We start from the raw sequence: 27,855 nt of genomic DNA, 5'->3' as shown, positions 1-27,855 counted from the left end.
CGACACGGCCTATTGGAATACATGTAAAACGCAAAAAGCAGTTTTTCTGAGGTAACCCCTGGGCCGATTTTAATGAAATTTGTCTAATTTGAGAGTGAAAGTTAAATTATAGTGGCTGTTGGAAGCGTAATTTAGATTTAGGTCGTAACCTTTGTTAAAAAAAATTTCAACAATTTGGAAGTTTGAAACAAATAGAAGCACGAAGTTTACAAATTGATACCTCTGCATCAGAAGCAGATATCGCGGTTCTGTAAACAGCATCCATTAGTTCATTAAATACGAAATAATTGAATACGTTATTTTATATCTTGTGTGAATTTGTTACGTAGTTTACAAAGGTTCTGCCGAAGCAGTATTTTCATATTACAAAATATTTCGAGATTCATGTGTAACATCAATTTTGCCCGCTTTAGACGTAATATTAGATGCAATTCACAGAATTGAGATATTATTTTTTTGTTGCTCAGTTACAGAGTTGTAAACTTGATAGTGTTGTTTTTCGAAAATGTTTGATTTTTGGCAATTTTTAATGAAAAAGTTACGACCTAAAAAAAGATTCGAAGCCAACTGTCACTAGATCTCAGGTTTTTTCTTTTAAATGTAACAAAGCTCTCCAAATTTGGAGCAGCGGTTGCCGAGAAAAACAAATTCTCCTTTTACATGTATTTAGATAGGAGCACCCAAGCTAAAGTTTCCTCTTAATAAATGCCCTCTAAGAGGGCCCCTTGATCCATCTTCAAAATAAATAGGTAAGCCCTCACCGTGTGGGAGCCAAACAGCAATCTTTAGTCACCAAGGATGTAGAGAACGGAGCAGAAGAGAGAGGGGGTAGCCATCACCGATGACGACGAATAGCTACCAAGAAATAAATTTCTCGTTGAAGGGTCCAGCAACGATGTCCAATCGCAAGTGTCAACACGCTCATGGAAAAAAAATTACGGAGGGACCGGCATGAGCGGAAGTTGTCTCGCCTTGGCTAACCTGCCTTACGTCATGCTCCCTTTTATAGTATTTTCTCCACTTCCTCCATGGTTCTAAGCTGGGGCCCAGAACACCCTCGCGAGTCACAAAGTGACTCCTCAGCGTAATGGTAAGGAAGTCTGTCGCTCACAAGCGCGCATGCAGCCAAGAAACACGAGCTCGATACCTATAGTGCAGCGGTGACCCGCCGCGGTTGCTCAGTGGCTATGGTGTTAGGCTGCTGAGCACGAAGTCGCGGGATCGAATCCCGGCCACGGCGGCCGCGTTTCGATGGGGGCGAAATGCGAAAACACCCGTGTACTTAGATTTAGGTGCACGTTAAAGAACCCCAGGTGGTCACAATTTCCGGAGTCCCCCACTACGGCGTGCCTCATAATCAGAAAGTGGTTTTGGCACGTAAAACCCCATATATTATTATTATAGTGCAGCGGTGGTTGCGTAAGACGGTGAGGGCGACGCTCAGGACCATGGATTTGGCCTCACGATGGCCTCCAGGAAAAAGCAACTGAACAATACTGCTAACCCAGCTAGCATATAACGCAGTATTAGGTAAGATGTGTATATATTTCATTTTACTGCGGCTAATGTCACCTGCCATCTACCTTTCTCTTTTCCGCTTTGTCTCGCTTCTCCTTAACCCAGTGAAAAGTAGCAGGCTAGACGCCCTCTACAAGTCGACGTCTATTGTATACTCTTGATCAAAAAACCTCCTCCAGTTGCAAGCTTTCAACTAACGTGGCGGTAAAGTCAAAAAGGAAGAAATGAAGGCGTGTTAACCAATGCTGACACGAGTAAAGACAAGGTCGTCGTACATGGTATATGCATTTATTGAGATATTGTGGTAATAGAGACGATGGAATGTTGCATGCGTGCATGGTATAATTGCAACATTTACATTTTGTTTCTCGTTTCATTAGTTGGGCGTATTTCTTTCCAGGCTCACAATTTGTTTTGTCTAAGTAGACTTTCTCAATCGCGGTTTTTTTTCTTTTTCTATACGTGCATGTACGTCGAAGTTGTCTTATTTTGTGTATGTGTGACATCTAAAACTGATGGTCTGTGTCTGGGCCGCGCAGGGAGCAGCAGAGAGACCCTGTCTGTCGATAGCCTCCAGGGCTTGCTGGATGGCCCAAACTTGGTCCTGGAGACCTGAGCTAGTTAGTGTCGCTCTCCACAACGGCCCTAGTTCACCCACGGGCACAGCAATTCTCCTCTAAACCATTTCGCAATTCCAGTGTATATGCGCTAGGGTGGCTCCTCTACCATCACATAGTTTACAGTTCACATCAGGGAATAATTACGGAAACAAAGTGTTAAGAGATACCGCGTTCATTTAAGTTCTCGTAAGTCTGGTTCAGTAAGTCGTGGTGTGTGTCACCTGTGGAGTCGAGTTTATTTTTATTTTCTCTCTAACTATTACTAGGTGAACCCATCCTGGTTACAGTGCTGTCTGTGGTGCAATGCGGTCAACTTTTTATTCTATCGGGGCTAATTACACCCCTGTGATTAACGTAACCTGCGCTGTGACTAATTCTTGCTTCGTTTCGTTGAGACCCACATTTGATAGCTTTTGCGATTTTCTACGGTATGTCAACTGAGAACCGTGGCTAGGTATTGTGGTTCCATCACATGACAACTACCTACACGGACTTGACTACTAGGGCGGTTTGTTATAGAGACGCGGTGCTCTCTTTTGTAACAAACCGCCTTATAACTGCCAGGTTGTTGTCCAGTTCCCCGAAGTGTGTGAGCCAAGCTATTCGAGGAAAAACACGCAAGCGACTATTAAGTAGTGGCCCTGGTTATGGGAGAATGCTGCTGTCGTAGTAGATGAGTTAAGAGGTGCAGTAGACGCTTAAGCCTAACCCCCTCCTCCCCCCCGAAACACACACCATTGCCTTAACGGAGAAGTTGCCGTCGCGTGACAACTACAAATTCATTACCCTGTGCCTTTACCTTTCACTTATTAAAACTCACAAAATACCCCTCATACTTTCCCTATTGTGGAGCAAAGACCACAGTATGCGCCTGCACCTGGCAATACTCACACCCGCGGAGCTTCCCCATAATTCTTCAGCCTCCCCTTCTTCCTGTGAGGTTGCGCTGACCAGCGATGGCTGATCTAGCAGCCACGCGGAGTGGCGCGAGCTACTAAGGGCTCTACCTTACGAGGAGGACGCCCAGCCTCGTTAAGAATGTTACCTTTCTTTTGGCCAGTCCTTCTGAGCAAGCAGTTGCCACTGTCTCAAAGGTTAACATCGTGATCAGAAAGGTGACTCGACGGCTACGGCCATCCTGTGGTACGGGCAGGGACAATACAGACTGGAGCTTTTAAGCTGCTGCCGTAGGGAAATTTTTGTGATGGAGCAGCCGCGATTGGCCAGGGATCGTGGTTGGGACCTTTGAATTGAACTTTGTGGAACATCGCGCGTACCACTAGAAAAAAAAAAGGTGTTGATACTTGTTTTACAATAGCAGTTGCTTGTCCTACGTCGCAAATTCATTATGCGGAGCTCTTCTGCATCCAACATGAACACCTGCTTTGTCTCAATATCTGATGATCCCTTATATAGCGCACAACGGCATCCTTTCAGAAAGCGATACCCGTGGAGTAGAACAAAACGGTTCTTTTCTGCGATATTTGGGGCAGGGCAGAGAACTTCAATGCAAAGGCATGAATAGGAACGTTGAAGTTACGTGATCATGTGAAACTCTCGGGGCGCATCTGTAGAGAACACGGGTAACATTGAGAGCATACTTCTTTCGAAGAATAATCCCGGCACACAATACGCATTACCATTCGAGAGTGTGCTATTTTGACAGCCGTGAAATTTCGCGACGCTTCTTACAGTTGACAGTTTGCTCGAGTTGGAGTTTTTCTAAACGATCCGTCGTAAAAACAAATGACGCTCCGCTAAAGCTGACTTTCTCGGGGTAGATATATGGATAAAGAAACAATAGTTATTTCTTATAAAGGCAGGAAGACAGACAAGTCACCCTACAAGCCACATGTTGGTTCAGGCGCTCATGGGTCACACTGAGAATGCACGCGAAAATGGTCGCAAGTTGTCTTCCAGAACCTCGACGGAGAGCTATTTCAAAATTAGCACGAGTACACATCTGCAAAGCAGTGATGGCGTAAGAAAAAAAAAATTGCCTGTCGTATACGCATGCTGTCCGAAATAAAAAATAACAACAACGCGCCCGTCGTAGACCTCTGTTTGGCGCGCTCAGCCAAACTGTGGCGCTCGACACGAAGGGGCCGCGTCTAGTATAGACCCGCCCAAGAACGTCCGACCGAGTGTGCCGCTATAAAAGTGTTCCATGAGCAGGTACTGCGCGTACGGTTGCCCGCACTGGTTTGCGTAATTGTCGAGATGCAAGTCCCGCACGAGCACGCAAGCGTGCACGGAAGTGGGCCGCCCTGTAGAACTGGGGATCCAGGAGAAGTTGACGCGCAGTTTGAGGGTGTCGACGCTCGGCACCACGAACAGCGTCGCGGCTCGGCCTCTCGAGCTCGCTGGCCCCGCGTACGTCAGGTGCGCGATGCACGAGGCCCCGGGGGTGTCCTTTCTGCAGAAACCTCTGTCGTGGCAGGCGGTGTAGAACGGCGCCCTACGAAGATCGTAGCCAGTCGTTTCAAACCAAGCACCACGCGTTTCCTCAAAACCAGGTATCGACCACGGGGCCAGCTCCTCCGTGAGGCAGAGCTGGTCCAGCCTCACGCGCTTCGCAACCCTCGAGTAGTTAGCGATCGCCTGGTGCGCGTCGTAAGTGAATGTAGTGCAGACGTCAGGGTAGGGACCTTGCCCCGCGTAGCGAAGGACGTTTGTGCCGATGAAGAAGTAGTCCACCGCGTCGGCGACGCTGTCCACCAGATTCTCGTTGCCGACTCCTACCTCCAGAATGACGGAGACAGTGAGCTGAGACATGCTGTGGCGGTTGTATGCTTCGCGCAGGCGCCGCAGTAGCTTCGCCAGCACCAGCATGTCGTCGGACCCACCGCAGCCCGCGATGGCCGCCACCCAGTGCACGGTGACCCCGTTGAGGCGGTAGTTTCGCATGCCGTCGACCACGTTCCTCATGAGAAGCTCCATAACGGCGGCGTCCCGGCCAAGCCTCGAGAAGTGCGGGGCGTCCTCTGGGTAACCGCCGAGCCCCAGCAGGATCCCGGTGTCCGGGAAGCCCTGGGTTTCCGTTATGTTCCTCAGCTGGTGTAGGCCGTGCTCCTGATCGAAGCGTGGCAGACGGCTCGTGAGGTGACCGTCGGTGATGCCCACGGACGAGTACACGACGTTTGGGCAGAGAGCAAACGGCAGCGTTTCGAACATGTAGTTAAACCACTGCGCGGGCGCTCGACTAGTGCCAACCTCGGTGACTTTGGCGTTGTCGAAGAAGCAAAATATGGGCCTCCGCCTGTGACCGGCCGCCGCCTTGCCTCTCGGATAGGGGCCGACCGTGTATGATAAGGGCTGCGTGGGTGGGACGACAGGACGAAGGCACGTAGGCGGTATTCCTTGCGAGGAGAGCACGGTTGTCGCCTGCAGATTAAGCGGGGTGACCAGCACGACCGGCCTGCCCGACGCTCCGATCGCTTTCCCCATAACGAAAGGTACGAGGAGCAGCCAGGATGACAGAATCAGCGGAAACGTGATGGCGGCACACAGTACCCACAGCTGCGTGCAGAGGCGTTCGTCCTGGGGCGTCTCCTCGTAGCGGTCGAGGAAACGGCTTGCCGGTGACGCCGCCGACTCGAGTTCTGGACTGGGCTGCGGATTGATGGGCGCGGGCATTGCAGAGGTGTTGACAAGGACGACGAGGTCTTCCCTGCCCGGCGCAGCGACAGCGAGTAGCCTCGGCGTCGTAGATGTGGACGTCTGGTCTGAGGAGACGCTGTTGTTTATCTTCTCCTGGCGCACCGGTGGGACCGCGTCGACTGGGACGTTCCTGCCCGATGACGTGGGAGCTACGGCGGATATAGCGGGGCGCATGGACATTGTACCGAAAGCTCTGTCTGTTTCTTCGAGTATGTTGTCTTCTTCTTTGGTTAGTGCCTGAGCACGAGCTGTACAGGCGCGTGTACGGGCTCCCGATTCACTTACTGAGGCTCTCATAGGGGGCGCCGTCATGTTGTTGTTGCTGTTGTTGCCCTGAGTAGACGAGTTTTTATGGACTTACCGACAACTAAGAGCACTTTTATACTTAGCTTACCACTACGCAGAAGAGCCAGGCAACCTTGATTGGAACCAGTGACGATAAGGATGACCAATCTTCATGCGCAACTATCGATGACCTCATAAGGGTTTTGGAAGACATGACCCGGGAAGAAAGCTGCAGGAGAAGCTGCAATAACACTCTATTCAATCAAAGATGGAGGTGATGCACTTGAAAAGCGTGCGACCCAATATACGTAATATCTTATGACTTCAAGTGTACGAGGCAGTTATATAAACACCAACATCACACTAGTCCAGAAGAAAAGAAACATCCAACGAATGAAGAAATATTGGCCCAATTTTCTTTTCAATATTACACAGAATATTCATCAAGGTAATTTCCCATAGAAGCAGGCTAACACTGGCCTTCAATCAAGCCTGAGAACAGGCTGGTTTCAAGAAAGTGTATACTGCAATGGATCAGATTCACGCCACCAATGAAGTTATGGAGAAATCTAGTGAGTAGAAGAAACCTCTGTTAATGGTTTTCTTATATTACAAAAATTATATTGTTCAGTAGACGTACCAGCAGTCATGGATGCATTCCTTAGTCAAAGAGTGCATGAAGCATACGTGAATATATGAGCAAATATCTATACTCTCGTCAGCTGCCCTCATTATCCACATGAAAGGTGGAAAAATACCGGCGAAGAAGAGGGTAAGGCAAGAGATGCATTTTAGGCAATGCTATTCACTCCATGTTTAGAATAAGTATTCAAGCTATTAGACAGGGAGAAATAAAAGTCAATGAGAAAGGAAGTTATCTCAGCAATCTAGGATTTGCAGATTAAATTGTCCTCTTCATCATCAGTAGGGAGGAATTGTAACAAATCATTGAGAAAGTTAACGAAGGAAGTATGGGAGTAGGGTAAAAGAATAATATGCAGAGGGCGAAGGCACCGTTCAATATACTGAAGCAAGGTTTGACTACGGGCTAGTTGGTATTCCATGGTATAAATCGCCACTTACAGCGCATACATAGACACTGTACACGAAGCGCTGGACGACGTGGACAAGCGCTTGTCCACGTCGTCCTTTTTTGTCCTCCGTCTATGTATGCGCTGTAAGTGGCGATCGTTCAATCCGTGATCTCACCGATCCCTTTCAACATTGCAATGATTGGGATAGCCCGAGCGGGCCTAAACAGAGATCCTGAGGACTTCATGACAGTGATCCCAACGTACTCTGACATACTAAATTACCATAGAGGGACGAGGATCAGATATCCCCCGCCTCACAATACACTCACTCAAGAACAGGCAGTTTACTGGCGAAAGCTGCAGATAGGAACTTTTCCAAATTTACATAAACTACACAAAATGTTCCCAGGTCAATACAGGGACACATGCCCGAGGAGTAGCGCAATACCCACACTTCATCACATCACATGGGAGTGCAATACGAATAAGGCATTCTACAAAATAGAAAATCCGAGTGCGGAGTAGTGGGAGAGCGTGCTCTCCAGCGGCGACCCTAGCCTCCAACGGAGGCTGGTGGATCATGCCCGACGAGCAGCCACGCTCGGTGGGGCCCTGGAATAGGGGCGCCAACCATGCAGGCCAGAGATCGGCATCAACCATTAGAAGATGAAGACATCCAGCCCGACCGCTGAATTACTCTTTCTAGGGCAATAAAGTTTACTTCCTCCTCCTCCTCAATAGCCCGACAAAAGAAGAACCATTCATAATTACGAGTCAGCCTCTGGAATGTGCAGGAGTACGTTTGTCCATGTCAATTACTCACCGGGAACCCTCATCATAAGAGAATTTGCAGAAGAATAAAAATGTGTTGAAGCGCATATGGCAGGTATTAGGATAGAATGACCGGTAGCTTGCCGGTATCGGTTAAAAGAGAAGGGTGCAATCACTGCATTCTAACAGTACTAACATATGAGGCAGAAACTTGGAGGTTAACAAAGAAGCTTTAGAAGAAAAGTATGACCACGCAACCAGCGCTGCAGCGATAAAAGTGGCAGTTTCGCCTGAAAGGCACAAAGCACCGATCGCAATAGCAAATTAGTAGAAAGCTATACGAAGTAAAAACAGTAGTTTCATCGGCCGTATACGCTTCTAAACATTCACTTACTAATTAAAATAGCAAGCACATTGTCGCCCGCGCACAGGTAAACATGAACACATCTCGCTCGATGACCGCGAGAACGCGCTGTCAAAACGCTCGAGTGAGGAATTGCGGCAGTAGCAGCGAGCGAATTGACCTTCGCACATCTCTCGCTTGAACGCGAACGAAACGTCGAAAGCACAGCGCATACGAAGCGACCCACGCTGCGCGCTCGGCAACCGTCGCGGATCGCTTTCAAGATAAGCCGCCCGCATGACCGTGCCGTAAGCAGCAGCCGGAGAAGGACGCCCCCCTCCTCTCCTTCGCCTCAACCCTGCGGCGAGCGCGCGATAGAAGAGGGCGCACTTCCGCTCCGCCTTCCTCGCTCGCGCACGCGAGATTCAGCCGCGTTTACTCGGTCGCACTCACCCTCGCGCGCTTTCGCACGCACACACATCATATGGCGCACGGCAACCATTTTATCGCTCTTAGGCCTTATGGGGAACATCACGGCGACGCCGACGGCGATGACAAAAATGCGCCTGGAGTGTCTAATAATTGATATCGCAACAAAAATGTAAGCCGTAACGTTAAGAGACAGGAAGATAGCGGTGTGGATTTAGAAAGCGAACGGGGGTAGCCGACATTCTAGTTGACTTTAAGAGGGAAAAAGGCAACCTGGTCAGGCCGTGCAATACGTAGGGCAGATAAATGGCGGTCTATAGGAGTTAGAGAACTGGTGCAAAGGGAAGGGCAGTGCAGTCGAAGACGCCGTAAAATTAGGTGATGTGATGAAATGACAAAAATTTGCAGGCAAGTCTTGGAATCGGCTAACCCAAGATATGGGCAATTGTAGATCGCTGGGAGAGACCATCTTGGCAGTGGACATAAAAATATGCTAAGTATGATGATCAAGATGACCACTGCGAGGTCCCCAAATAAAGGCCATCAAGTGCAAATTTTTTCGAATGGGATACTGGGTTAGGTTCATTGTAGTTGGTTGCAGTTTGGAAGCAGTTTACAGAGCTGCCAAGTGTTAAAGAGAACGCATAAGTGTACATCACGTGCGAAATTTCCTTCTCTAGCAAGATTACCTGACTTTCGGGAATTTTGAACTATATATAGCTTATTCCTTGCGAGGATGGGAAACAGAGGTAGTATATTGTATAGGAGAGGATGACAGAATCAAATATTGCACCGGTTCCCTCAACAAGACACGCAAGGAATTAATACATTAAAAGCAGTATAACAGGCATTAAGGAAGACAACTAAAGAACAAGCTCAAACCACACAATAATGCTTCAAAACCATAGATGGTACTCTTGTACGTAATAAGCAGCACAAGAAAATTTTAAACATAGCAATACAATTATTAGTGAACACATTTTACAACCTAATATAAAAAAATGTGTCTGAACTTAATGTCAAACTAATGTCGAAGGGATGATTTAAACTCTGGGGTTGATGATGATCATTTAAACACTTAGGTAAATTATGTCATTTTTAAGGCTGCGTATGGTGAGGACACTTGACCGTAATTAATCTGAGCTCAGCGCGACGGGCAGCGGGTGACCACGGCGTCCTGTACTGAGGACGCCGCCCACCTGAGGACGAACATCATCGCCCGCTCTTTAAATATAGTTTATTTCTCTCTCTCCCTGGAGAAAAAGACTGTTTATCGCGAATCTCGTAGCGATTATAGTTTTTTTTACCATGTGAACGCCATTAAAGTGATATGGTGTCTGATTTATGAAGAAACCATAACACATACACTTACATACTTTTCAGCAGATGGCTTGTGCTTGGTGGCACTGCCATCTTCCTAGTAAAACACCTTTTGGGGCTAGTTGGTGCATAGCTTTCAATGTATGAAGTGCCAATAGTGATGGCACACAGGAAGGAACAAAGACTCGACAAGGCGCTTTGTCCTGTCTTTGTTCCTTCCTGTGTGCCGTCACTATTTGCGCTTCATCTATTAAAAACCACCTTTCTACACTTCAGGCATGTATATTGTATTTTCAAAGCTACAGCGGGTGCTTTTAGTGTAGTGAGAGAGTTCCCTTCAAGAATAGACCACACGATATATATCATTCGTAAAAAACGTTGTCAAAGTGAAATTTTATTGCAGTTGAACTTTAAAGAGCCGCTTGTTTATGAAGCGTGTAAGCATTTCTCAGCGAATGACGTCCGTTCGTTCGTCCGGCCGTCCTGTAAGGCGACCGCATTTGAGATAATACCCGCAGCAGCAAGCGAAATTAAGCTAGTGTGGCGTTTCTCTTCAAGGCCAGCGAAGCGGTGAGAAAAAAATTACCGACGATTACGTTACTTCCTAATGCGAAATTTGAGCGCAGCAAATAAGCTGTTTCACCTTTTCGATAGATTGAGGCAAAGAAATCGAGCAACACATGTATGCGCTATCACAGAATTTTTTTTTATTTTTCACACGTATTCCTTTAACAAAGACTCCACTAACAGTTCTTGACAGTCATGAAGGAAGCTTTGTGGTCGGAGAAATAGACTGATATATGTTCGACTTGGTACACCAATGCTTGATTCTCAAAGACGAGATCTATACAAGTGCCTCGCGAGGTTGTCACAGCCGTGGGACGCGTTACGAGCGAGAGGAACGGGATGTTCTCCCGCATAAGTGTTAGGAAATTGCTGTTTGTCTTCATGTCAACATTAAAGTCCCCCACTACTAACATCGGTGTTAGTAGTGGGGGAGCAGCAGCAGCAGCAGCAGACGGAGGACTTCCATCGGTCGTCTCGCTCATGGCTCAGAAAGAACTGGCAGATAATTTCGCAGTGGCGAACGGCAGCGGCAATTTCGGCTCGGGCGGTGCACATATACAGATCCGCCGCCACCGATCTGGCTCTCTGATTGCCACCGCACAGGGGTTGCATTGGAGGAGGAGCGAAGAAAGGAATTAAGTTCGAGCCGGCGCTTTGACAACCGGAGACTCGCAGGAAGAGGGGGGAGGGGGGCGGCGTGTACACCCAGCGGCAAACGATGGGGGCAGAAGCGCGCGCAGCAAGCGGACAACACGATAAAGGGAGGAGGGAAGAGATAGCAGCGACTGACTGATGCCGCTGACGCCGATAGTGAGTCAACCCCAGCTGCGGAGTTGGTTTCAGGGACAACGCCGCCGATGCCGACACAAACAATATGATACCCTCGCTTCCGCAGCGCTAAGAACCAGGTCTAGCCGTGGGAAGGTGGTCACGTATTCGTCGACGTGCCGGGGCCTACGTGAAATAATCGGCGCGTCGGCAACTGAAGAGCACCCTATCCGCTACACAAGAACAGGGGGGGGGACCCTTTCCTCCTCTTTCTGCATGGCGGCGACGGTGTTCTATGCAGTCACGTTATCTTGACTCTCTAGCGGCGTCAGCGGCATCCAGCGGTATCAGTCGGTCGCTGCTAGCGCTGGGGGGATGAAATGGGGGCGGAGCTGGTTACGAGGCCGACGACAACGCCGACGACGACGCGAAACCCAGGAACGGACGCCAAAGAGCTGCGCTCTAAAAAAGCACTCGCGGAACTCCCAGCACAGGCCCGAGTCTGCCACTTTCGCTGATCGCTTTCAAGATACGCGCCCGCGCGTCTCTCTTCAACGCTAAGTATAAGAGGCGAGAACACAGCGCACGAAGCTATCAGCAGTCGGTACTCTTCGTCGGCATCGCATATAGCTTTCAAGGTGCGCCCCGCGTGGCGGTGCTGTACGAAGCCACCGCCTGACCACACTTGGTCACGGTTCATAATGGTTCGATGCGGATCGATAAGGCGCTAAAGAACGATAGCGGCTTATAATGATCGCAACGTCATCAGGGATCTTGGCGCCGCCGCATGCAGTGATTTGCTTGTGTCATCAATACTCCTCGCGCCACCATCTACAACAGCTCGCGTTGTCACAGCGCTATCGCTTGTACTGGCCTGATCAAGTTTCATAACACTCATAATGGCAACGAGCTGCGTGGAGTCGAGCAAGTGGCACAATGCTCACGCATACTAAGGCAACTGAGAGAGTAGTTTCCGCGTGAATTGGTATTTTATTTCCCTACAGGAAGGTACTCACTTGCCGTACTTTTTTTTCCTATTTTGCATCCCTGTCCTGAATCAGGTGTTCCTGAGGGTGTTCTTCCCGGGTCAGGCCACGAGATGCGGAGGGAGCATCATAACAAAACGACACGTGCTGACAGCGGGACATTGCACGCTGCTGTGAGTTTCCTTTGAGTACGAGTATATAAAATGATGCCTGTACGAAGCTCCAAGATTTCGGGTTGCGAATGGAATACCGCTTAAATAGATTTGTTTACCGAATGGAAGAGCTGATGTCTAATTGGCCTCTCGATTGAAATAGCTGCTACTTGTAGATTTTCATGTGCATACCTATTGAAAAAAAAGGTCATCGTCACCATGTCTCCCATATTCAATAATTTCATATTGTAAAACACTGGGGATCCCATTAAAAACCCTTTGTTTTATATGCCATGCGATCTTGTTGAATATGGGAGGTATATAGAATTGTGTTTTCTTCAATAAGCTCGATATAGGATAATAATCCTCCTTAATCGTAAAACAATTAACATTACTTTGTAAAGAGTGCAAAGCAATGGTTCCCTGTACATAAGTGTAATCATCGGTAACAATTACATTCAGAACGCTAGAGGTTTGATGAAAATGCTTCATTTGCACAGTATAAAGTTTAGGCAAATCCACGTACTCATCATCCTTCCTGTCCTAGCTGAACCACCATTATAGAAGCTCCGCCGACACTAGAGCCACAGTTCCTTACAGTACTTCTTGTGGAAAATTCTCTGGAATAAACGAAGCGAACGACTTCAGCGTAAAATGACATGTGACTTCATCCGTACCTAATGCATGAGGGATCATCTCAGTTTGTTCCTTATCCGCCATTGCTCCACCCCGCAGAGGTAGCTTCTACCCACAAATGAAAGCGAATGATAGAGTAAACGCCCTCTCAGTTCTTTCACACCGGGCCTTCGCACGTGTTCCATACGCAGAAACGAGGAGGAGGCCGTGAAGATCGACGTCGTCTACGGCAGCAATGACATTCACAAGGGAACGACGCTGCGGGCCGTGAAGATGATCCGGCACCCGCAATTTGACGCCGCTAAGTTCCTCTACGACATCGCCATTCTTCTGGTACTGCATTTACTGATAGTATACGTTTTCTGTAACCATAGCAGCACGCAGAAGTCCAATGGAGTGCGGCTCTGCGCTCTTAATTCTGAGTCAGAAATATTTATGGATAGTGGTCAACCTTCTTGTTACATGAATTTTGAATTCATGCTTTCCTATTCCTCTCACTTTCAATAAGATACACAAAAATAAAAACTACGACGAGGACGGGTGAATATTGGTCAGAGTTGGACAAATCCCAAACAAATTTCAGGTATGGAAGATGTTCTGTGCTTAAAGAAGAGCTGGGACAGCAGAGGTAGAAAATATATATTGCTGGCCACAGATTAAACTGACAGCCCTTTCTTCGTTTAAGAAATATCTCCGGCACGTCAACCAGGGGGTGGGGAACTTTTCGCCAAATTTTTATTCAGCCTTTTCTGATGCTAAATTTGACGTGGCTGTGATTTGTGCTACGTGAACGAGCCACCGTCCCCAGAAGTAGCCCAGTCTTGCAATTTGTTCCCTGCTGACAAGAAGTTTTTGGCAACTTAGAAAGCCAGGACAGAGATACAGCTGCCCTTATGTGTATTCACCAGTGTTTGGATTTTTGTCTTCCAAGCGGCAAGAACTTCTATGCCCACGTTCAAAGAACAAATTAGTGCTAGTGCTCGCGCTAAAGGAAGGCCAAATTATCATTCCTGCGATAACAAGCCAGGAAAGGTTCTACTGTCTTTCTGTCCCTTATATCATCATCGCGATACAACTTCGCGGTGATGCCAACCATCGGCATAGAGTGAAACGCGAACAGAAAAAATACAGTTCAGAGCACCTCTTACGCATATCACAGAAATGCGATGGGAGATCTCTGCGTGGCCGGTTTATACGGAATGCGTAGCCGAAAATGTATGTTTTGTATCATTAATCTGTTACAATGGGAACATGGGAACAGCACAAGGGCAGTGGCTTTCCACTTCTCGTTTATTTATGCTGATAACGCGTGGCGAATTCCTGCGCAGGTGGAGAAAGAAATCCAATACGGAAACGGTGCGAAGCCAATATGTCTCCCGTCTGCCCCTGTGAATATCTTCAACGCGGACGTTATCGTTGCTGGCTGGGGCTTCCTCTCACAAGGTGACGTCATCATTGCTCCTGACGTCTAATTGGAGCTTTTGTCTTCTTTGGAGCATTGGTGCGTGTTTGGAAATTTACGTCAAACGCCGCGATAACGAAATTCTTATCAAGATTTCACCATGTTGTCCTATTTCTTTTTTTTAGAAAGTTCACAAAACACGTGTACTATGCGTCCACGCAGCAGCTAAATATTTCTTGTTCTTGATTTATGCCCTAGCTACCACCTGTAGAGAAGCCAGCTGAAAGAAATTTTCAATAGGAATGGTGTGTAGGAACCTGTGGAGCGCGTCTGAATACAAAATGCTGGGGCATTCGAAAGTAACCGCAAAAGCGGAAATTTGATAAGTTGAAGGATACAAACTGAAATAAGATGTACATTCGCAGAAATTCGCAAAAAGGCGCGCAAATTCTCTTACATCGTGAAAAATGTTTCTCTCACAAAAGGTACTTCCTGAACATGTCGCGTTTCAGTTTGTCACTAGTGTTTACAATATCAATTATCATAAAAGCAACACCCTTCAAACTGGGCTGTGGAACATGCCACAGCAAAGTCGTTTTTTAAAACAATTTTGTACTACCTTCCTTTAACGAGTAACGCTTAATTTTTCTTCGAGCGGTCCGATAGTAACTCATCTGACGTTAACTAATCTGCCTGTTCCTGCAATAAAAGTTTCTTTGTGGAAAGATCCTGTGTCTTCAAATGCATATTTAGAAAAAAAAATGCGTCATGCCACCATCTATGGTTCTGGAATGACTAAATGTTGCCTATTACCCCGGTGTTCAATCAACCGATAAGCGAAAAATAGTGTGTCCCTGCTTCATGCATTTTCGGAGACATGTTATGCGACACACGAAAAAAACATCAAATATGAGATTTGGAAAAATGACATGTGATAGCCACATATAAAAATAAACAGAAGAAACCGCACAAAATTGCACGAATCTGTATAAAATTGTTTTCGTTATATTCAACAAAAATGTTCGCTATCGAGCGTGGCTTGCTTAACATTAACTTTCCCATTGAACAATCGCTGCTCAACGCGTGACTAGCAGATCCCGCGCACCGATATATTCAGCAATCTTATTTGCTGCTACTTTCCTACAGCTTTTCGGTGTTTCTATCCCCCACCTCCCACCCATTCCGTGGAATTTCTCGATAAATATTTTTTTCGACGTTGAAGGCATCATTTCTTGCTACTACGTGTTAACTTCTACATTTGCAAAGATGTACTCTTCCTCTGGATGAAACTGCGCACAGGCAGTCACACTTTAGTATTCCCCTACAATTAGATCATCAAAAGTTCGCATAGTTCCACAAGGGAAACGAATTTATATTTAGACAAGTTGGCATAGACGGTAACTTCGCAAAATTGGAAATGTGTAGTATATTTCACTCTCGTTGTCTCTCCTTCCGCACTGCAGATGGCAAAGCGGTGGATTATCTTCGATACACTGTCGTCAAGGTTGTGCCCAATGCACGTTGTGAGGACAAGTTCCAGCACACAGGCTACCGGAAAGACCTCATGTATTGTGCATACAGGCTCAACACCGATGCCTGTCAGGTGGGTGCCTCAAGCATACGCAAAATTTAGAGGAATGTATTTGGGGACATTGCATGCACTGATTAAGACAGCCTAGAACTCTGCATGCAATGCTAACGGACTACAAGCTTTGCATTCTTTTATTTGGAAACTTGTCCATTTGCTATAAAAATAGTGAAGACTAAGTGTGTATTACTTGATCTAATATGGCGCGCTTATTTCTTGACCGTCTTTTACATCAAAAGTTCTGTATACGATAGTCGTAAAATTGTGCAATATCATGAGCCCATACTGACTTCATAAACATTGCGATACCTCATACAACCTAGCTATTAGATGTACAGTATGAAAATTAATCTCAGACTTCCTGAGATCAGATCTGAGAATGATCAGACTTTCTACTATTCTGGCAGATCATAATTCAGAACTAGTGAATGGTGGCATTTCGGAGACGAAGAGCTTTTTTTTCTATGTCATAAAGCGAATTGGGAGAACTAAATGACACTCTTGGTGACGCCGCTTTCGAATCTCTTGTTAAACATTTCGTCACCTCAGCCATAGAAACAACCATTGAGAGAAGGTAGCCAGTTGTTTGCTGCGAACATTTTTTCTTATTAGAAGAAGAAATTCATCCCGGTAAATTCGACACGTATTCATTGCAGCACATGAGCCTGGTTTCTCTGTACGTAGTATCGACGCATCTGTGGCGTTAGTGAACAGCAACGCTAGCCCTGTTTTAGCACGCGATACCTGCTGACTGCAGTACAGTTTTCTCGCAATAATTTGAAGCCTCTGCGTAGTTGCAATGCTGAGCGTATCTGCAGAGTCAGAACTTTCGTAATATTCTGACTCATTCGAGATTCGCCGCTCCAAATGGTGGGTGAAGTGAATCAGTGAATGCTAATTAGGTAATCCGAAGACACCGTTGCGCTAGTTGGTATACACAAATATACATGTCATTACTGTGGTGTCCAGAGGTCATCGTCGTAAGTCTATATTACGTAAACTGCGGTACGAACGCCTCTCCTACCGTTGTCACATTAACGTTGACTAGTGTCGGCCCACTCTGTCCTATACCTGAAAAAGTCCCATTGTTATCACACCACCCAATTGCACCCCCTGCACTCGCTCCATTAATCTAATAAATCAGCTCTTACGTGCTCTACGTATTACTTGCCCTACACAAATCGATTTCTTTCCCTTCGTTTCAGCACAAGTATCAGTAAAAACCAATGGTCTCTAATCCATTCTGTGCTTTTCCTGTCGCGTAACGTTACAATCTACCATTTTCTCTGCGACAGCTCGTTAAACCTTTCAAGCTTTTACCTCAAGTATCTTTGCTTTCCCACAAATACTGGCATTAAAATCGCCATAAAATTGTCCCCACGTCGCAGGGCGACTCCGGAGGACCCCTGATGACACGTGTCCAGGACGGCCGCTACCTCCAAGTGGGCATCGTATCCTATGGCATCGGCTGTGCTCTGGACGACATGCCTGGAGTGTACGCCCGCCTGGAAGCCCTCGTTCCCTGGTTATTGCAAGTCATCGGCTCTTACGCGAACTACAGGGACCTCAAGACAGAGGACATTTCGTAGAAGTCGAATTGGAAGGCGTCCAAGCAGGGCTGGTCATCGGCCCACTGTATAATTCTAAAGCAGCTTTCCCGTAAAGCGGTCTGCCCAACTAATGGCAAACATTTTTCGCAAACCGCGCGTGTGACCGCAATTTGTTCGTGTTATCACATTGAAAACTCTCACAAAAAGTTGCCCCACTCCTTTTGCCCTAAGAATGTTACCACCTCAAAAAAATGGAGCAAAGGTATCAAAATGCCAGGAGAAACACTTTTGCTGAAAAGTTCCTACTAGAAGTTTGCGTTTGTATCAAGCCCTGCAGCAGTTGTGTGTCATTGCACGAAGCGTTGACAGCGCATGTTTTAGAATTAATACGCGTTGCGTATACTTATCAAGCACACTGCAGGACTAACACTGCGACTAAGACAGGTTGCAGCTTCACGAAAGCAACTGTATCATCGCCATTGGGTCACGTAATGAAAAGCCACTTCTGGTGAGGCACTCTGGCACCGGGATATATTCCATTTAAATGTCCATCTCAAGGTATCTTAGCATGTATGTTTACACAAACACCTATGCCGAAAGAACATAGGTGCCGCATAAAAGCCTGGACGTGCTTTTTCTCGTCTAAGTTTAGTTACCTATTTTATGGTATGAGGTCTCGCATATAGACACTTTGTAACGCTAAAGCCAGTGATAAAGCGTAAATATCGATTAAGTTACCGTGTCTACGTCAATTATTGCTGCCAGCTATGGCTGATATTATACACTTCAGTGATTTCACACGTGGCACCATCCCTCTGATTTCATATCGTACTGATCGCAATGATTCAAGGCTGTTTGCTAGCTTTAGTGGGTCTCATCCACTGATGGACGTCTCATGCAGTTTAGTAAGACCTCGCAGCGCCAATGAAGCTAGGTCTAACAACCGAGCCAAGGCACGTTCGTTTTAGGTTAAAAAGATTACAACTCAACCTTTTTTATTAGTAGCTACAAGTGCCTGTTCTGTATTTACCTCCATTACATAGGCTCTCAGATGTCCCCGACGGCGTACGTACACTGAATCTTCTTGGAGTGATTTTACTGAATGGAACAAGCAGGATTTCCGGCACTCACTGTTTTCGAGTAGTGAATCAAGTGCTACGGAGCGACAATTTTGTGTAAAATTTTATTTTAAAATTGCCTGTTGCAAAGAACCTAAACCTAGTCCTTGAGCTGGATTCTTCAGAGAGGGGGACACTACTTGCATAAAGAAATCTAAACATACGTCTAATAAATAACAAGAAATCACGAATTAACCTCTTTAAGGCTCACATTGCATTTCTCGAATGGCAGCCTGTGAGTTTGTGAGGCGCATCCATTTGGAATAAATTTGCAGAATGACACCGATTTCGAGATGTCCACCATCAAACTCGCCGAAAGCTGCGCTGTTGGTCCTCTTACTTTTCAACAAAGCCCTCTTTTATGCATTGAAGCACAGTGTTAACTGGACGGTTCATTTTTTCCATCACATCCTTTGGAAAATAGTATCTCGAAACTAGTCTCATCCTAGAAATTCATTTCAAGTGGATCCTTGTTGCAAATTCATCTGCGTAAATTGCAATATGTGCCGTAGAGTAATTAGGTATGATGTCAATTAGTTAATTTTTTAACTAATTGATCATCCACTTAGATATCTCGTGCTAGTAATGCCCGCCTGTTCGAACAATTTACCTCAAGCACAAGAATTATGCTATCTGCCACACGCGATCTATAAAAGATTCCGTAAAACTTAAAAATGATGACCTTGTATAGGAGGTTTTTGCTGATTGTTAGCATGTTTCATGATTTGTTCCTATTCGTGTATTCGCAAGAAAGGAACGAATCACAACAAACAACCTGCTCATCAACAGCATACGTTTCACGTGCTGCAGATGCTCTGTTTGCTCCAGCATAGTGGCTCATTGCTAAATTGAGATAAGGTGAGCTGGGGATGCACCAGTCGAGAGCACAGTTCCGTCCTTCAGTCGTGGAAACCCTGGATGGTGTGGTGAATTGCTAACTTTCCAAACTTGTAAGCACGAGCAGTGACGTAAAGGCTCGCCCCAGACCTGTTCATGGTGTTACTGCTCTGAAAACTATTTGAGCCAACATTACAAGATAGTACACCCAGGCGCACTTAGTGTTCTCAGCAATGCTAACTCAATAGAGAAAGTGCTCCGTCGCAAAGTACGCACAACTGCACTTTACACACAGATCTCAGCAACCGTTTAACAAGCCTAACTCGCATCTCTAGCTGGCAGTCATGGCGTACCTACTCTGCGACTATGCTTTGCAAAAGATATCTAGCAAAATATCTTTAAATGTCGTTTTTAACAGCAGAGTAAAATAATTTGAAGCCGTCCGCTTTCCAAGAATGCATTAAGAAAATTCGGCAGAATAAACATGAATTTGTATTTCTATACTGATACAGAAAAATTGGCAGCGTGCCAAAGATTACTGTACGTGTGACACGAAAACAATTGGATGCTAGCTCAAGCATCCTAGGAGAATGCACCGCACTCAATTCACGTTAATGCCTCTCAATTCGACGGGAGCTGTTGGAATATTTTGTGTGTGTTCGATTTATTGTATGTTCTGTATATGTATTTAATTATGTCGGAAAAAGTTTGAAATAAATTTTTGTCTCGTTCGCTGGTTTCCGGCTCCAGAACAGTGCGCTTAACAAGTCAACTGCGCTGAAAACCTTCACCATGCCAGTAAAACAAAAAAATGCACTTTTGAAATTGTTGCCTAAATAGCGATGACACAGTTTTGTTGCCGTAGTTTACTACTGGCGCTATTTGACATTGCAGAGAAGATGGCAGCTAATTTTTTTAATTTTAGGGGAGAAATAAACTGCTTATTTTTTATGACCCCGTTAATTGCACGTATTAGCACAGTTATGAAACAATTGATCGCTCACTAAAATACAACCACTAGTCTGATCTCACTTAGTTACTCGCGAGAACGTGTTGTGGCCAGGGAACGTAACACGGTGATGCTCAAGCTTTGAACTCCTGAAGCTGAAGTTGCCTCTGGTTTTGATATTATTGTTTCAGATGTATACTCGCGTGCACCAGTATGCAAGCAAGATTACTCATGAGTGTAAAATGAAACAGCCATTCATCCCAAGTGTGTGCAAGGCATCTGGTCTCTAAGCAGATTCTAGTTTCAGAAGTCTTGTATGTGGGCTTGCCTCGATCACTGAGCGATTTCACTTTTACAGTTACATCTACGCAAGCGATGAAATAAAAAGATGAAGTAAGTACCGAGAAAGCGATTAGCGAGTGAGCTCCAGCAAGAGAAAACTAAGTACACAAGGTAACGTTGGGTGCATAATATTCGCAAAAAAATGAGAAAGACGTATAGATAAGGTTCATGAACGATGTATAAGCACTTGGAGCTCCAACTAAAATGCGCAAACGTTTTTAACGAATGCAGACGGTAGCATATTCAAAGAGGGCAATGCGCAGCGATACATCAGACTTTATTAGGAATTGCTTCAGCATCGTTACCCATCATCATCATCGTTAACCAGATCAACCTTGCACACGCGTATTTATTTATTTATTTATTTATTTATTTGCAGGTACTGTTGGCCGACTGGGCCGTTAGAGGGGTGGGGTACAATAGTGGTACAAAACGCATCACAGCTTACGTAAAGCAGCACTGTATAGCTAATACTTAATCACAGCGTGCCATTATACATAAATATAATACAAAATCTGACTTAACAACCGTTATGTGAAACAAAGCAGCAATGTGTAGCCGAAAAATACACCACGTACTACATACTACAACTTACATGATACATATTACATCACATACATCGAAACATTATACATATAACAATACTAGATTCTACAACTTACACGAGAAATGTTAGATCATGAGGGTCCATTTAGAAAATATTTTGTAACTTCGGTTTCAAAATGTTCTACAGTTTGAGAATCACATATGGCGTTCGGTAAATCGTTCCAGTCTCTTATGGTTCTAGGAAAAAACGAGTATGCGTATGTATTCACACGAGATTGACATACTAGAAAGTTGTTGTGGTGGTCACCTCGTAGGCTCCGGACTTGTCGCGGAATTAGGTACTGCGCTGCATCAAAGTTAAATACATGGTACATGCGTGTATACGCGTATACAGGAGTGCACATGCATATACACTCCCTCCCCTGCTGCCTCACAAAAATAATGGTTGTGCAGTGATACTGAGTGGCACTCGATCTGCAAGTACCGTTCAAACTCCAGCTGTAATAAATCGCTTCAAGGTTTAAATTTAGCGCTTCTTAAAGTCAAGTTGCCCTCTGCCGAGAGGGCACAAAACCATTTGCTCCTGTCGTGTGACATAGCAGAAAAAGCAGAAAAGCAAAACAGAAAAAGAAGACAGAAAACCAAACCAGGTAACAATTAACCTCTGCGATCTAGGATAAGCTACAAACTCACTCAGAATGAATAAAGTGGGAATGCACACATAATTTGCGTAGAAAGAAAAACACAAAATAAGTACGGACTACAGATCATACCAAACCAATAAATAAGAATAGGGAAACGTACAGAAAAAAAATTACGTTGGTCCCACGAACTGTGGGAAGCGATGTAAGCGAAGCTGTCTGTGCTGTTTGCTTTGATTGACCATGATTATAGGTGCTTAGAGGAGGAGGTGGCGAATGTTTAATATCTTCAGCGTTTAGTCCGTTGCGAAAGTGGTGAGTTAATGTTAAACGTTACCTTGCGTGCACCACTGCTGTTTGTCTGCGCAGTACCCAGAACACATAGGCAAACGTCCTTGCTTCAGGCGGTGTTGTGCGTTGTAGTTCATAATCTCTGAGAAGATTGAGCCTTGCGATTGCCTCATATGGCACATCGCATCGTGGCATAAGTGTTAAACTCGAATTACAGAGTTGTACGTGCCAACACAACGATCGGAATATGAGACACACCGTAGTGGCTGACGCCGGATTAATTTTGACATCCTGGTGCTCTTTAACGTGCGCCTGAATGGTGAATGTGCACCGGTGTTTTCGCATTTTGCTATCATCGAAATGCGGCTTCCGCAGTCGGGTTCGTACACGTGACCTCGAGCAATGCCGCAGCCACAAAGTTACCACGGCGGGTACACAAGTGCTGATTTGACGTGCGGCCGCTTCCGTTGTTTCACCTAGACCCCACGGTGCTTTTCGCGTCTGCACGCCGGCGTCAGTTGTGAAATTTCAATTATGTTTATTTTTCAGAATTAGCCGAAACCTGCCATAGTTTGAGTTTGCCCGCAACCGCTGTCATGTTTCCTTGCTTTCCACCTCACATTGTCCCCCCCCCCCCCCCCCCTGTCCCCTTTACGATAAGTTCGAGTGAAGAGCGGCAAGGCTGCTGTTCGATTCTCTGCCTCATCTGCCTGCTCTTGCACGTTAGTAGAAAGGTAAATGCTGCAGCGTCTCCAATGCTTTTGGCGTAGTTAACGGATAATTACAGCCATCAAGACGCCAATGGACCGACGCCTAGGCATACATGCGACGCGATGGAAAGCTCCAAACGAGTTTCTCGCATCAGCTTTCCTCTCTGCCGTACCCCTCCCGTGCATATACATGCCATCAACCACCCCTGCACGTGGCGTGAAAGACAGCACCAGCAGCAGCATCAGTGTAAAAGTCGAAGGAAGAGGCAAAGAAGGCTTCGCTTTAAAGGTAAGAAAAGGCACATAAGTGCTGGATGACTAAGGTGGAAATGTTCGAAGCACAGGACGATGCAGAGCTGAAAAACTGCCGGAAATTTACGGCGTGAAAATCTTCGGCAACACTTTAAAAGTTAGAGTATACGCATGCTGAGACATTCTGTGGTCTGCCTTCTACTGCAGCATCTACAGGGGCCAGAGCCATCGACTGAGAGCGTCACATGGTGTCATCCTAAGGCAGCCAGGCGCGCGCCCCGGTTTACACTTTTTCGCTGCGGAGTACGCTGTCTTCTTTCTTTTGGACAGCTCGCGCGGGACGTCATAAACATCAGCCGCGCTCGCCACAATATGCGCACGCATGCCGTGTCGATTAATCCCTCCTCACCTGCGCCTCGACTAGTGCACAACAAAGTCCGCGGGAATATGTCTATAAACAAGATAAACAAGAAAAAAACAGATAAACAAGACATCTGATCCGTGCCGGCTGGCGCGCGGCTACGGGTGGTGTTGTTTGTCGATGCAGTGCAGTCTTTATCAGTGTCTCGTTTGCCGCCAGCTTTGTAAATGATGCGCTATGACCCAACAAAAGAGAATCGTGATAGCTGCAGCTGACCTGGGACTTTCTTTCCAGCGTTAGTCGAACGCGTCCTGAGCAGCGGCGCGTAGTCTAATTCCAGTGTAAGGCACGGGTAGGATCTCTTGCCGGCGTTTTCGAGCGTCATTATTAGCAGTTGTGAGGTATACGCAGGAGACATCAGCACGCTGTCAATGCCGATACAAACTCGTCAAACAGCAAATCCCTGCACAGGCACATCAACTGCATGTATCGGCTCTGTTAGCGGCTATAGACGAAGTGTCAAGCAAGCACCGGCCGGCGATTCGGCGACAAATTTTAAATTCTCAGGGGCGATAGAGCAAAGTACGCCGTTCAGTTGAATGCCCACAAACAATGATGACGGCTGAATGTCAGAAAAGCACTCGCATGAGGTCTAGAATGTTAGCCTATAGCAAGCAAGCGCCCCATATAGAAGGGCAGGCGAAAGTGCAGGCGGTGGGTCAGTGATTCGCAGATAAACAGCTTTCTGACAAAACAACAATTCAAGTTCATTCAAACTCACTGTACAATTCTTCGACAGGAGCCGAATAATCCACAACGCTGTACGGCGGCGCCTTGCAGCAACGAGAAATGCGAGAAATGATGAAACTTGGGACGAAGCCGCCACTGCTCGCACATCCGAAACCACCACGAAAATCAGGCCTGCGTGCGCCTAGACGTGTTCATCCGCGCGGTGGTTTCGTTGCGCAAGTTCCGAGCAAAAAATTAGTTCGGTTGAAGTTTTCATGCTGCCTTAGCGAAACGGATATAGGATGGGCTTCCTGGCGATCGCACACAATAGCGGTAGTCACCACACCAGTCACACTAAACAGAACTGCTTAGCATACCCCCAAAATAAGTTTCCATTGTGAAACGGGTTGGGAGCCGTTGAAGCCCGTTACAGGACGTGGCATGTAGGGCGTTCGTGCAACTGAGGTCCCGTAGGCTAATGCTGTAATGTTACGGGGTTTTACAGCGAAGCTGCATGTGGGGGGGGGGGGGGGGGCTAGCCGATTCGTCCGTCCGTCAGTCTGTCGATCACCTGTACGCCGAAAACTCCTGCAGCGCGACCCCATGCACATGTGCGAAGAAAAAAAAGAGAGAAAGCGAGGCGCGCGATAGAACACGGCCTGTCCAGCCCGTTCCATGACTTCACGCAACTTCACCCGAAATTTCCATTGACAAAGCTGGCGCGATGAAAGCGGTGACGTCAAAATTATTGTTGCCTACTCGGGAGCATCTTCATTAGATCCTATATGGCAGTCGAGCCAGGTAACATAACGCCATGGATCGGAGGGAAAAAGCCTTGTGCTATGTCGGTGGTGCTGGATTAGCTGTGCCAATAATGACGTCGTTTCTCTCCGTCGCAGCCGACCAGCGCGCGCATTACTTTCTCTATGGCTGCGAAACGGGCAGGCCACGCGTCATAGATACTTCTTAGGAGCAGGTAGCTTTCAATCAGCAACAGCGCGAGCAGAACCAGGAGCAAGGTCCTCTAGGCCGTGCCGATGCTGCTGCCCGGACACAAGAACAGGCTCGCGCAGCCGAGCGCAAGCAGCAACTCTGCACCGAGGGTCCGGCCGCCCACCAAGCCGTCATTAAGGAACCGCTGGGATTAACCCAGTGATAAAGAGCGGGGCCGCACGTTTCAGCTTCGCTGGTTAACCATCTGTACGGAGTTCTTGGGCGGTGATAATTTTTTTAACAGTGTAATAGTATGGTGTAGGCAAAACTTCATTTCAGGCTTGGATGATTCATCTGCGAATCTAGGGGAAACTATCATTGGAATAGTATGTGTTAGTAATGCGTACTTTTTTTATGACAGCAGCTATATGGAAACAGGACAAGAATTTTCGACGCCGCCTTGATGTTCTGTACAAATCACAACTGTGACAGAAATAAGCGGGCCATGCGCTGTGCACTGCAAGTCCGAGTGGAAGCGAGCGAGCGCAAGTTGTGAAGATTGTTTGCCTTCATGCGCTCCGTCCCCCGAGTGCCGAGTAATACAGAAATTCAACAAGAGCGCACACCCCCATAGAGCCCAGAGGCCGAACCGACTGTAGCGCTCCAAGCAGCAGGCAATAATACCTGAGCCACATTTCCGGTTTCGGTCTTGGGCGCGCGCATTTTGAACGCTAGCTGGAACACGTTATGCCGGCTGCTCTGATCGGCGCGGCACCTTATTTTTTTTTACTGCTCAACGAAGTGCGCTCTTGCTGGGGAATCGTTTTATCAGTAAGTAACAATCATTGCGAACGATATCTACAAGCATCCAACGAATCTGTGTCCCGTGCGATTTCCTAGAGTAGACGCAAGACACCTTGTGAAATGAGGAAATGTTTATTTTGCTCTATACAAAAGCTCGTCGCGTGCGTTTTCTGCATTAATCCAACGTTTTGGCACCAAGTAAGCAGTATTTCCCGTACGAAGCTCCACCGGACCGGCATCAGCTGAAAATGTAACTTACAAGAATGTGTCAATTTGGTATTAACACCTTACAGCAATACTACGCGTAGACGCGGAACGCTCGGAAGTAATGAATGGGCCCCATTACAAACAAGAGCACTTCGCTTTTTACATATATGGCGGAAAGAATAGACGACTAATTCCAAACAAGAACACGCATAAAACATGAGTAAAACCAATTTCCAAGCATCCCCCCCCCCCCTTTTCCGGGCCTTATTTCCTGCACTTGGAGAGCACAAACACACGGTCGACTGCGCGTTTCCAAAACGACTCGGCCTCAGTGGCCGAGTTGGCCACGGAGACGGCGCGTAACGTTCACAGAGTTGGCCACAACACACGCTCTCAGCCAGACCATGCTAGACGCTCACAGAATTCCTTCTGCACGCACTCAAGACAAATGCGTGGTAACAAAGACTGTTTTCAGCGCCGTTCGGAAGACAGAATTTTTGAATTACAAGTTCCTGGCGCTTGAGCTCTTGGGCGTTCTGCCGGCTTGCGCCGGCAGAACGCCCAAGAGTGCCAAGAGTGCTAACACGCCAAGAGTGCTAACACGATTGCCAAGAGTGCTAACACGCCCAAGCGTGTTAGCACTCTTGGCAATCGCTCGTCGCCTTTTAAACACGCGAGAGCACCATAAGAAGGCATATGTTGTTTGGGGACCATAAAGAGTGTCATAAAGGTGTCTCATTAAAATTCAGTAGATGCCAAACTAACTTGGTCACCACAGCCGAACTTATTTTCTCTAACTGCGTCACGACAGGCGCGGAGAGCGTGTCTCGAAAGTATCCCAAAAATAAGGAAATTAATTACAATAATACTCAGGGTCTGAGAAAGCGTCGCGAACGTCTCCCAGTAATATTTAGTACACGGGAAAGTAATTGCGTCAAACGACCGAGCTGCTTTTCGCTAACTGCGTCACAACGCCAGGTGTGGTGGGCGTGCCCAAAAACTACCCAAATCAGTTACAGTAATGGGGGACCCATAAAAAGCGTCGCAAACATATCCCGGTACGAGCCATCAATTCAAGTTTTCTGCGCCAGGACTGCTGAGCCGTCTTTCCCTAAATGCGTCGCAAGTCTAAGTTCCATGCCGTAAGCCTGAATTTCTTGAAATGCGTCGAAGACTTTCAAACAAGCTTTCTCATCACGCCATAGTTGAATACTGCAGTGGCGCCGTGTCGAAGGGGCGAAGAAATGCAAGAATACGCCGGAAGCCCAGCAGACTAGGCTACATCAAAAAAAAAAAAGGAAAAGAGAGACACGGGCCGCCGTAAGGGCGAAGTGCACAAGTGCAGCCGGCCTCGCTTGCTTCGATGACGTGTGACTCGCGACGCATACATCTGGCTCGTCTGGGTCCCGTTATCTTGTTGCTAGGCAACGCAAGAAAGATAAGTATTTCACTTATGCACAATTTTTTTTTGTTTTGGCCAGAAATAACAACAAAAATGAAACAGTG

The 27,855-nt window shown here is 46.6% G+C and overlaps 2 protein-coding genes across 12 annotated transcripts in view; one reads left to right on the top strand and one right to left on the bottom strand.

Moving 5' to 3' along the window:
• The window catches only part of LOC139050384 (serine proteinase stubble-like), a 32,923-nt gene extending 12,602 nt beyond the window's left edge, over positions 1-20,321 (top strand). The window contains exons 5-9 of the mRNA XM_070526644.1: positions 12,377-12,474; positions 13,281-13,422; positions 14,418-14,532; positions 15,955-16,094; positions 17,468-20,321. Of these exons, the coding sequence (XP_070382745.1) occupies positions 12,377-12,474; positions 13,281-13,422; positions 14,418-14,532; positions 15,955-16,094; positions 17,468-17,668 (696 nt within the window). The 3' untranslated portion in view covers positions 17,669-20,321. The remainder of the gene's footprint in view (positions 1-12,376; positions 12,475-13,280; positions 13,423-14,417; positions 14,533-15,954; positions 16,095-17,467) is intronic.
• LOC139050899 (neprilysin-1-like) overlaps positions 1-27,855 on the bottom strand; it is a 284,773-nt gene that overhangs the window by 81,544 nt on the left and 175,374 nt on the right. For 4 of the 11 annotated variants that reach the window (XM_070527722.1, XM_070527723.1, XM_070527731.1 and 1 more), the window contains exon 1: positions 24,458-24,638. The exons of 2 other annotated variants lie outside the window; for them this stretch is intronic. In XM_070527722.1, coding sequence (XP_070383823.1) covers positions 24,458-24,573 — 116 coding nt within the window. In that variant the 5' untranslated portion in view covers positions 24,574-24,638. Of the gene's footprint in view, positions 1-24,457; positions 24,641-27,855 lie in introns of those variants that run through there. 5 more of the 11 variants (XM_070527721.1, XM_070527725.1, XM_070527727.1 and 2 more) reach the window with 2 other exon arrangements.

The sequence above is a fragment of the Dermacentor albipictus genome, chromosome 10 (genome assembly GCF_038994185.2).
Source record: "Dermacentor albipictus isolate Rhodes 1998 colony chromosome 10, USDA_Dalb.pri_finalv2, whole genome shotgun sequence".
NCBI lineage: Eukaryota > Metazoa > Arthropoda > Arachnida > Ixodida > Ixodidae > Dermacentor > Dermacentor albipictus.
This window is presented reverse-complemented; position numbering and strand designations above follow the sequence as displayed.